Raw genomic sequence first — 11,926 nt, 5'->3', positions numbered from 1 at the left:
GCTGCTTCCCCAGATGTGCCTAAAATCAACAACAAAAAGAAGAAGAATCATGTGGTATGATGTTGAAATGACCATTAGGGCAAACAGGATGAACTTCGGTAAGAGAGGTCTCAGGATCCCCGAGGCCACAAGCAGTGAGGTCAAGGATACAGTAGCCCTGACGGATGAGGCGACTGAGATAAATGGCAATGGCTTTGTGCTCCTCCACATCTCACAGCCAATTGCCCTGGATCGAGTATTAAGTGACTGTTTGGTGCGTTATAAACTAGGTCTATTTCAAAAATATACCTGAATTGAAAATACATTAATTTAATAGTTTTAATATATTAAAATAGAAAAATATCTTACAAAACAATTAATTTTAATATGTTTTCAAAAAAAAAAAAAAATTAGAAAAATATTTGCACGCGATGACAAACACAGTAGAGCCACCAATTCCTATCCCACTACATTTCACCACCATCCCCGCAGTTGCTGCCTTACTGCTATTGTTATTGCCAAATCCCTGAAGCATAACACTCCTGTTTCCCACCATTACACCAATCCTCGAGGAGCAGTTGCTTAAAGAGTGCTGCTGTTTGTGGCGGAGATTGATAAAGGGTGGTGGTCTCCCGTATTGTTGCAGGCTGCAGGCAGTTGCCATTCTGCCTCTGCTTTGGAAGCCCTTACCAAGAAAAATAGTTAGTAAATGGAGGTGTAGAAATTATAGACAACAGGTTCAATTTCATGTGTCTTTGAGTGAGTGAACACGACGAGAGCATGGAATGGAAGTGCTGCAACGTAAGTGTACGGCCACACATTTCACAACTACGCAATGGCAGTTGCGGTTAACTTTTTTTTCTCTTCAGGGAAGAAGGAAGGGAGGGAGGGGCTTGGCTTGTCAGTAGATTCTGAAATGTGAGCGAGCATATCGAGAAGAATCTAAGTCAACCGTATAAGTGCATTGGCTCCCTTCATTAAAATTATATTAAATTAGTAAGGACACAGAAACAGAGAGCAATCCCGATCCCGATCCCTACCCCAATCCCAATCCAGCATGTTAGCGACGGCGACGGCGGCAACAGTTGCTTCGGCATCTAATAAGTGCTTGAGGGCTCATAACAACCTCCACCTCCTTCGCCATCACCACTCTAATTATTACAAATACAAGAATAATAATAAAAATCCTCTCTTATTTATCTGCTGCTTCAACCATTCCCTTCCCAATCATCATCACACCCGAAGATGCCACCTCCTTCTTGGGCCGAGCAGCACCGACAGCAGCACTGCTCTTCACGCCAGTTTCCCCTTCCTATCCAACGCATCATACTCCACTCCTCCCTCATGGAATCCCAATGCTTTCCTTTCCACTCCCTCCTCCTCCTCGACTCCTTTCCGGCCACCGGTTTGTCTTTTCACCCCCTCTCAATATCTGTTCGTAATTCACTATTATATATTTATTTATTATTATTTTTGTTACAAAAACAGAACTCAATGCTCAATGGCCACGCTTTCTTCTCAACCTCAGCTCCAAAGGATAAAGACGATGATGCTGCCAATAAAGCTTCATCATCATCATCGATTAAGACTCCTGCTATTGCTGATAAATCAGACCAGCAACTTGCTGACATGAAAATATTACGGACTCTGGCCAGTTATTTATGGATAAAAGATAACCCTGAATTTCGCTTAAGGGTGCTTCTGGCCCTTGGTTTCCTTTTGGTTGCTAAGGTTTTGAATGTTCAAGTCCCTTTTCTTTTTAAGCTGGCTGTCGATTGGTTGACTGTTGCTACAGGCAATGCTACTGCTCTTGCTTCTTTCACCGCTGCTAATTCCACTTTCCTTGCTCTCTTTGCTACCCCTGCTTCTGTTCTTATTGGTTATGGCATTGCGCGCTGTGGATCCTCTGCTTTCAATGGTAACTTACTGCGACTAACACGATTGCTTACTCATTACACTTGACAAGTTTGTATCTTTTATCCTTTCCTCTCATATTTGCAATTGTATTTTTGCCAGAATTGAGGACTTCTGTGTTCTCTAAAGTAGCTCTGAGGACAATCCGAACTGTGTCTGGGAAGGTTAATCAATGCTTCTACCTATTCTGGGTCTTATCTGTGGATGTGTTTGTTTTCTTTGTTCTGATTTAAAAATTTGATGTACATGTTTTTTTTTTTTTTTTCCTTTTGAAATTGCAGGTTTTTTCACATTTGCATGAGCTTGACCTCCGTTTTCATCTTAGGTATTTGCTTCCTCAAACCGATGATGCTACATCATAGAAAAGCCCTTCCTTTCCGTCATATATACAGGCGGCATTTAATAGTTTATTCGTGACATTCTGCTACGTGTCTCATTTGATCACTGTCTTTCCAGTCGAGAAACTGGCGGGTTAAGTAGAATAATTGATCGTGGTAGCCGAGCAATAAACTTCATCCTCTCATCTATGGTATTCAATGTTGTACCAACCATTTTAGAGGTATGAACTTCTTCTGGAATTTTTTTCTTTTGTGTCACGTGACTTTTTTAATATGTTGGATTTAGTTAAGCATGCTGATATCCCTGGTAAACAACATACCAATCTTTTGTGGAATTCTTGATACCTGTCTGTAATGAAACTCTTCTGTTTCTTGGCATAACCTGTTAGAAATTTAGTTGCATTTACCTGTACAATTGCTTCCTTATTTCTGAACATTTTCTGACTGATTTTTATCATGCATCTTTCCAGATATCTATGGTTTCGAGTATACTGGCATACAAATTTGGAGCCCCTTTTGCATTGATCACTTCACTCTCAGTCGCTGCATATGTTACTTTCACGTTGTCTGTGACACAGGTAATATATCTTATTCAAATTCTTTGCTACCACCATGCACATGCGTTCTGAAATAGATAGGTTCAAATTTTAGAGCCCCTTTTGTGTTGATCACTTCACTCTCAGTCGCTGCATATGTTACTTTCACATTGTCTACTGACACGGGTAATATATCTTCTTCTAATTCTTTGTTGCCACCATGCACATGGGTTCTGGAATAGATAGTGCACTGATTGATCACTTCCAATTCACATTCTTCCAATTCTCACCTCGTAATTGATCACTTCTTCTTCCACAATCATCTTTCTGCATGAATTTTGAGAATGTGCTGTGGTGGTATCCTTTGTCATTTTCTTTCATGCTACAGATTGTGATCGCTAGTAGCTCTATGATCTGTTCCCTGAAACTTTTTCATAAATTAGCAAGAGTGTTTTTGTTGATCACCTTTTCATGAAATTTTCCATGTCGCGTGCAGTGGAGAACCAAGTTCAGGAAGGCCATGAATAAAGCTGATAATGATGCTAGTACAAAGGCAATTGATTCCCTTATCAATTATGAGGTGAGTTTATGTTGCCTCCTTTTATTGGTATTTTTTTCTGCTTATGTACTGCTTAACTCTGGTGCATCTTTTTTTTAATGCTTTTCTTTCTATCTGTTATTTGATGCCTCATTTACTGTGCTGCAACCAATTTCTTTCAATTGTCAAGGCTTCTGCTTATCTTGCTTTTTTCTTTTTTCCCTGCTTTCACCAGACTGTCAAATATTTCAACAACGAAGCTTATGAAGCTGAGCAATATGATGAGTACTTAAAGAGTGAGTAGTTGGAGCATTATAGTTGCTATCTACTTCTTTAATGTTAAATCTGCCACTGCTAGGAATAAATTAACACATTGATGACCCATAGAAACATAAAAAAGACAATCATGATGTGGCATTGCTAGAATGAGATGTTAATCGGCACTGATCTGCATTATAGTCAATCGTGTTTTTCATATATATATTGTGCTGGGTGACGGCTGATAGAGAGGCCAAATGATCGACTTACAAATCCTGCAAGCATTTTTTTTGTGCATGCATTCAAAGTATTCCTCAACCCAGAAGCTGTTAGATGAGGTTCAAGTACATGGTTTTATATACTCTCTAACCCACAATAAGTGATAGCCCTTTAGTTCTAAAACTTGCAAAGGCTTACCATTATCTTGTGTTGAAATTTTTAATTAAAGAGGATGTGGGTGGTAGGATTTGAACTCTTAACCACTTGATCAAAAAAGCTATAACACCATGCTAAAGAACCACTCGATGCAAGAGCTTAAATGGTTAGGTGAGTCCAGGTAATGGTTTTATATTATACTCTCAAGCACGTGCCTAAAAATGTGGCTATGAACTAACCTTCAGGCACCTAGCAACACTCATATGGTGAGTAGTTGAACCCTTGACTTAGCTCGAGACTAAGTTAGAGTTTGCAAGTAACTGAAATGGTTTGTTTGGTATTACAGTTAATGGCATCACCGGATCTTACTATTCTTAACTTAACCCTTTTCCTGTTCAGAAAGTTTCTATATTTGGATTTATGTATGGTTTATGTTTCTACTTGATCTTTTAATAACTCCATTATCATTAATGCCTGTGAAGGCATCCTGCGACAAGCACTTTTCTTTTTGTTATTTCTGCTTCATTCTTTTATTGATTTTTTCTCTGATTATCTTGGCCTGCAAGCCAAGCGAGTCAATTTCATCACAATCTCATCTATAATTCAAGGATATGGTACTCTAGATGCTTGACTCTATATGTTATACCATACTACTTTTCTGAACGCAAGCATCGCTTTTAATCAGTCTCTTCTTGTGTTTATATCTGCTTTTTTCTCTCACAATTTCATACTAATGCTCTCTTTCAGGGTATGAAGATGCTGCCTTAAAAACATCGCAAAGTCTTGCTTTTTTGAATTTTGGCCAAAATGTGATTTTTAGCACAGCTCTGTCAACAGCTATGGTTTTATGTTCACATGGGATTATGAATGGCCAGATGACTGTTGGTGATTTGGTAAAGCTTCTTTATAAAAGAAAAATTATTATAAGGCTCTATTATCTCATGTGATTAACTGATGGTCATGCAAATTATGTATGAATGCCAAAACACAGGTTATGGTAAATGGACTACTCTTCCAGCTCTCCCTTCCACTTAATTTCCTTGGCAGTGTTTACCGTGAGACAATACAGAGTCTTGTTGACATGAAGTCAATGTTTCAATTACTCGAGGTATTTTTTCAAGGAACTCTGAAGTTTTCTTGGAGCTCGGGAGTCAATCTAGCATTTCATTTTTTTTTCACTCTTTACAATTCCATTATCTTTTCCAGTTTGTGAAGCAACTTGACAATTTCTGAACATACCCCCATAAAGCATGGTAGAATAGCAAAAGCAAAAGGAAAAAAATATGCACCATTTTTATTTTATTTCATTTTCATTTGTAACACTATAGTGCACTGATTTGATTGTTGATCCAAATGATTTTTCCTTTTCTGTAAAAAAAAAAAAAAAAAAACTGCTTCCTTGTGGACCTGGTTTATGAAGTACTTTGTTTCATACATTTCTGCAGGAGAAACCTGATATTAGAGATAAAGATGATGCCAAACCTCTAATGTTAAAGGGTGGTGGCATTCAATTTGACAATGTACACTTCAGGTATGATGATGGTTCCTTCTTTGTTGAAATTTTTTTGACATCCAGCTAGTCTCAATTTCATATATAAAGTTGAGTTGTTATTTCCATTGTCACAATTATTTTGAATAAGCTGTCAAATTCTTGCATTTAGCAAGTCTGTTTCCTGAAGTCGTTGCTATCCAAAATTACTTCCGCTACTGGCTCTGATATTGATTTTACTTTAGTATAGGTTTTCTTTTCCCAGTTTCTAATTGGGATCATTATATTGCTTTAGTAATCTGTGATTCTGATCTGCCTGTACCTGGATGACCTTATAAAAAAATAAAATTCTTGTTCTTGTATCATATAGAGAATGGCTTATGTGGCAACCCAGCTGTTGAAATCATTCAGGTTTAGTGCTTGATGAGCTGATATAGATTTTTGCTGCCTGTTGCCTACTTGAAGACCAGAATTTGATCTAATGGTGGTAAACTCTGAGTGATCGAGGACTCTCACTGCAAAGCAAGCTTAAATGTTCGCCAGCGAAAGCTAGTTGATGTAATGAAATTTTTAATCACACAATATAGAAGGAAGGCTAGGTTTGAAGGCTGGAAATATTTTTCTTTTATTTCCATAGAAAATCTCATTTTATTACAGTTTAAATTTTCTTTTGGTATGGTCCAGAAATCAGATTTCAATTCCTTCAAGAGCTAAAGTCCTACATTTCCAACTCTTGACAATTAAGCTACGAAGAGAGAGAGAGAGAAAACAAAATCAATACTGAATAGATTACTTACAGGTGACATCTTGAAAAGTGGAGGCTTTGCTTTCTTTCTTTCCTGAGAAGAAAACCTATGTTTCAAGGTTCATAGAGTTGAGCAGTTTCAGAATCTTAACTTTCATTTGTATTCTTTTATCCCAAATTGTAACATATTTCCTTAAACATATCCACACTTATACTATATATCAGTCATCCTTTATCATCTATGGAGACTTGAAGATCTCCAGAGGAATTTCAATTCATTGTTGTCCTTGAACTATCTTTGTAGTTAATTCAATCCCCCCTTCCTGTCCTCAACTCTCTGTACGTGTGCAGGCCAATTGTTATTTTGGATCCATGTGCAGTTAAACAGTATAATTGGTTTGACAGATTAGTGACACGGATTATATGTTTGTTGTTTGATTGTGGTTAGATTTGAAATTGAATATTGTACTATTATTCATGCGTGAATATTTGATGATTTGTTGATTATTAATTGCTCATCCACTGTACATATTAAACTCGTGACAGCTACTTGGCAGAAAGAAAAATTCTTGATGGTGTAACTTTTTCTGTACCAGCTGGAAAAAGTGTGGCTATTGTTGGAACAAGTGGTAGTGGTAAGGTTTTCGTTTGTTTTAGAGTTCTTACTATCATGGGCTACTTGTGTTTGTGACCATTTTTATTAGAATAGTTATCTAATGTGGAATTTATGTTTCACTTTCTTCAAATATTAACCTTTCCAAAGATGATGCATAGTTCTGATATCCCATGATGGATGATATTTACTCATGATGTGATGTTTTGTAGGATGTATCCTGGGCTGGGATAAAAATATCATGGTAATCTATGAAACCAGGGCTGAGATAAAAATATCATAGTAATCTAGAAACATGTTTTTCTCCATTTGTGTTATATTAAGCAATTATTGTTATAAATTTATATCATGCAACCAAGGAAGTTCATTTACATGTGCTGGAATTAAATGACAATCTCATACCCGTTTAAGGAATGCTTTTTCTCTTGATTACACTGCTAATTTATTTCAAATGCATCTGTCTGCAGGCAAGTCAACCATTCTTAGATTACTCTTCAGGCTTTTCGACACTATTTCTGGAAGTGTAAGTACTGATTCCTCCATTGCTAGTGCCATGTGGTCCAACAGATCTTCTGCTCCCACAATTTGTATTTTCCTCTGAAATAAGTTCTGATGAAGAATTGAAACAAAGGCCTATTTGTTGTTTCACTTCTTCCTCCCAGTCTTTCTGGAACTTTTTTGTTTGATCCATAACAATACTGTTGATTCCAATTGAAACTCTTCCCTATTCTTGGTTTGGCAACTGGCATTTTCTCCTTGGCAGATACAAATTGATGGTCAAGATATAAGGGATGTAACACTGGATAGTTTGCGGAGGTCTATTGGTGTTGTCCCACAAGACACAGTATGTTTTCTTGAGCAATTTAGCTATCCATGTTGTTTTAATGACCCATATTAATTAGGTCTCCCTTTTGAGATCTTGCAAGTTGTAATGTTGAGGAGCTGAACTACTTTTGTTTGACCTACAGGTACTTTTCAATGACACAATATTTCACAACATTCATTATGGTCGTCTTTCAGCAACAAGAGAGGAAGTGTGTCTTTTTCCTTTTCACACTTGAAATTATTCATGATTTATGACACTTATTACTTCTTCACTTACCATTGTTTATAACCTCAGGTCTATGATGCTGCCCGACATGCTGCAATCCATGACACTGTAATGAACTTCCCTGATAAATATTCTACAATAGTAGGAGAACGAGGGCTAAAGGTGAGAGATCTACTGCTATGAACTAAATAAATTTTCTATTTGAAATGGCCATAGGAGTCCTAACTTCAAGACCTTGGATGGAATTCTGTTTTATGATCCAAATATTATTATACCCACCAAAAGCGAACTGAGAACATAAAAAGACTATGAGTTACTGCTAGATGATCTTTTCATTTTCACTACAACCTGTCTTTTCCTGGCTCGTCCTTTTGACATGAAACTGTGTGGGTTAGGCTAAGATGGTCTACTTTTTGATCTATGCCACTCTAAACCTTATGGATCCATTGCCCTCCAGTTGTGTCTTAATCCATTTGGAGAGGGTGAGTGATTTGTGTATACCATATGGTTTTTTTTTCCTGTTGCATGGAGCAAGAGCAGCCAGAAAAGAAAGGAAAGTTGAGAAATATGGTTCTCAGATGTCATGTCATTCATTTGTGTGGGCTGCAATGCATCCACATACATGTAATAACTGCTAACCATCATACTATAAGTTAATAGGAAAAAGTTGGTGTTGGCTGCTCAGTGGATGCACCGTTTTTTCATATCTCCTTGATTGGGATAGTGACTCCATAAAGTACACAGGTAGATAGCGTTAAAACTTAACAAATGTGATGAAATTCCATGGCAGAATAACTCTATAAATTGTGGATAGTTTAGGAATCTACTTGGAACACAAAGTGCTCCATAATTAAATGAAATGAAACAATTGTGTGTAGTTTTGTATTCTTTGGAATATTGACTGTTTCTAATGAGAAAGTTTTTCCATCCAGTTAAGTGGTGGTGAGAAGCAGCGTGTGGCTTTGGCCCGTGCATTTTTGAAAGCCGCTCCTATCATGTAAGAACTCCATCCTTGTTTATCAATATGCATCCATCCATTATATCGAGTTGGTTATTCCATTTCACCAAATCTTAAAGAATGCTGTTGAATTAATATTTCTGTCTATTCAAGATACCTACTCTTTCTATTTTGGTCTTACATTCATGTGCATTTAACAATTACATTTAGTGCCCAACAAAATGGAGTTACCATATGATTTTCATTGTAAACCACAACTGGTCTTATAGTTCTTATATAGATTTTTCAAATGATATTGTCCACTGCTTCTGTAAATTAAGAAGATATTTCTTTTTGTGCCTTATGTTCTTTTCAAGTTTGTGTTAGTAAAACTTATTCTCAACCAGCATAACAATGTCCAATAACACTGATGATCAATTTTGCCTGTTCCAGTGTCCAGTATCTAAATTCTAGTTTAAATGCTGCTGTATGTGCCCCTGCAATTTCTGAACCTAGCCAAAAGACAATGGTCACATCTAATAACCTAAATGATTTGTTGTGTTGAACTAAATCAACATAAACAACACTGCAGACATAAGCAGATGAAATATCAGCTCTTTTTTCCCTCAGTCACCTATGCCTAATGAACTTTGTCTCGTTTGATTTCCTTAGGCTATGTGATGAAGCTACAAGTGCACTTGACAGCACCACTGAAGCAGAGATTCTAGATGCATTGAAATCATTATCCAGCAATCGAACTTCAGTTTTCATTGCCCATAGGCTTACAACTGCCATGCAGTGTGATGAGGTGAGCATTCTTGGAAACCATGTTTCCCTCATTATTTTAAGTTTTTAAACTCTTAGGGTCCTGCTTCAGAATATTTATTAACTTGATTAGACCATGCCCACGGTCTTACTCACTTAAATTTCATGCTTCTGCTATTGCCTGTCTTTACTTCAATTTCAGGCTCTCTCTCCACTTTCATCAGCAGGAAGTTTGTTACATCTTGTTTCCTTTTCTTTTTAAGCAAAATAATAGGCATTCCTTTTACTCCCTTAGATCTGTGGGACGCAAATGCACTTGCATTGTTAAAGCAGTCCCCTGTTGGTTCTGTGTGAAATTGCATAAGATCTTATAGTTCATGGGAGTTTCAACCTGCTATCTTAAGTTTTGTATTGAATGCTTTAACTTGGATTGGAGCATAAGTAAAGTCACAATTTGCATTGCTGCTGATGTAAAACTCCATGCAATACGTATTTGTTGATTGTGAAATATGTTGACCTGCTAGTGAAGTTAGGTGTTAAAGAAGCATTTGGGAAGTTTGAAACAGCCTTATAAGGCGTGGCTTCTTCATGTTAGCTTTTTTATTGGAAGCTCTAACATACAACGTCCTATTTAACTTCAGTTCTGAGTTCTCTAAGATTATAATGCTCTGTGTGCATCGTCATTATTCTTTCTCTATATTATTCTCTTACCTTCCCTCTACTGTCAATATTTACTCATATTTTCCTGGCCATTAAAATATGATTTTCCAGATAATAGTTCTGGAGAATGGTAAAGTGGTTGAACAGGGACCCCATGAAGTTCTATTGACCAAGGCAGGTAGATACGCGCAGCTATGGGCACAGCAAAATAGCACAGTGGATGCCCTTGATTCAGCCATTAAATTGGAGGCATAGATGTTGCAATCTTCCCTTGACCATACAAAGCTTGAAGTTGTTCAGCTGCCAATGTTGTTGACCTCCTACGAAATGCAACCTTGTTGTACAAGACCAATTGATGATTTTCGTCTGTGGGTTCCATCATCATAATGAACAACCAAAGGGATAATATCTGTTAAGTCTTAGAAGAAAAGAAAGAAAGCAATACCATTTGATGGATGAAGACAATTTCAACTGAGATTATGGTGAGATACGCAAACCTACATAACTTGGTCAATCAAATGCATGAAGAGTCACCCAAAAACTGTAGATCTGATTTCTTCCAATGTCTAATCTTGCTGATGATGAGTGAAATTTGTTCCATTATTTTCTGTTGTATAGTTATCACACCAAATGATTTACATGTTTTGGACTCTCAGGTTTTTCAGGAGATGCTCTAAAGTTTTTTGGAATTCCATGTATGCAGTATTTGCTTTTGTTTTCAATTGCATGCACTGATGAACTCTTTAGAGCCATGTCCTTCAACCTTCTATTACATCATTAAGTTAAGGTTTTGAGTTTCCATATACTCGTCGCATATAAAACCCGGACAAGCAGAAAACTATTGACAAAGTAGGCCTAGTTGCACATTAGCACTTACAAACACAATAAGTTGTGATTTGCAGTGATATAACATGATGTGCATGGTTAGCATTCTCTGTGCCTGTCATGCTGCTTTGCTCCTCATACTTCATTTGACTGTACTGATTCAACTTTACGTTTCAGAATCTATTCAAGCTTACCTTACAAACTTTGTCGTATCGATGAAGACAGAACCTAACGCGTTGGCACTGTGCCAAATGTGTCAAGAATCTTATGTTAAACCAAAATGGAAGTTACATGCTCTGGAATCACCATACAGTTGTCAAATTGATTGATCCACGTTACGCTGACCCTATCACATATCTTGATTTATATGGAGAGTAGTGTTAGTGTTAAGTCTATGGATTTAGTCTATCAAATTCTCAAAAGATCATTTTAGGTAACAGGGCTGCTTCAAAGGAAGAAGCAATAGATATCTAGCTAGTTTTGGAAGATATCCTGCTATTGTTGAAGTCTTAGCTGCTTTCATTTCCTTGCTGTTGGTAAGAGTTGATTTGGTTATTTGGTCTTGTGTACCTTCTTTGTTCTCAAGCCGTGCATTGTTTGTACACCATGAAACACTTCTTTTTACAGATTTGTGCATTCCTCAAAATAATTGTTATAGTGCAAGCTGATTGATAAGTCGAGGTGACATGGGCAGCTTTCAGTTTGGTTGTTTCTCGCGTTTTGCGAGTGTTGATGCTTCTGGAGCTCTGTTATTTTTGGCTTGAATTTGTTCAAGTCAATCAGTGGGTACATGTATTTGTGATTAAAAGTGCAAAAGAAAATGGATTGAAAAAAAACAGAGAGATTGAAATGAAGCATGCATGAAAACGTAAAGAGACAGTTGAACATGCAAATTGCAACTGA

The 11,926-nt window shown here is 37.1% G+C and overlaps 1 protein-coding gene across 3 annotated transcripts; it reads left to right on the top strand.

The window, feature by feature from the left end:
- The first annotated feature begins 433 nt into the window (after window positions 1-433).
- LOC118044240 (ABC transporter B family member 25, mitochondrial) lies at window positions 434-11,649 on the top strand. 3 transcript variants are annotated; one of them, XR_012168919.1, is made up of 20 exons: window positions 434-1,384; window positions 1,468-1,897; window positions 1,996-2,057; window positions 2,175-2,218; window positions 2,350-2,452; window positions 2,702-2,809; window positions 3,264-3,347; window positions 3,541-3,601; window positions 4,686-4,831; window positions 4,930-5,046; window positions 5,384-5,469; window positions 6,719-6,807; window positions 7,253-7,308; window positions 7,549-7,629; window positions 7,754-7,819; window positions 7,906-7,998; window positions 8,769-8,833; window positions 9,446-9,581; window positions 10,310-10,680; window positions 11,201-11,649. XR_012168919.1 is itself a non-coding variant. In XM_035052464.2 (19 exons), exons 1-19 carry the CDS (start codon window positions 1,037-1,039, stop codon window positions 10,451-10,453), a joined length of 2,319 nt encoding a protein of 772 aa, XP_034908355.1. In that variant the 5' UTR covers window positions 434-1,036; the 3' UTR covers window positions 10,454-10,920. The 3 variants fall into 3 exon arrangements, 2 of the variants coding, with proteins under 2 accessions (XP_034908355.1, XP_034908356.1); XM_035052464.2 differs by lacking the exon at window positions 11,201-11,649 and having other exon boundaries at window positions 10,310-10,920; XM_035052465.2 differs by lacking the exon at window positions 11,201-11,649 and having other exon boundaries at window positions 1,190-1,413; window positions 1,592-1,897; window positions 10,310-10,920.
- Window positions 11,650-11,926: the final 277 nt, after the last annotated feature.

The sequence above is a fragment of the Populus alba genome, chromosome 19, assembly GCF_005239225.2.
Source record: "Populus alba chromosome 19, ASM523922v2, whole genome shotgun sequence".
NCBI lineage: Eukaryota > Viridiplantae > Streptophyta > Magnoliopsida > Malpighiales > Salicaceae > Populus > Populus alba.
This window is presented reverse-complemented; position numbering and strand designations above follow the sequence as displayed.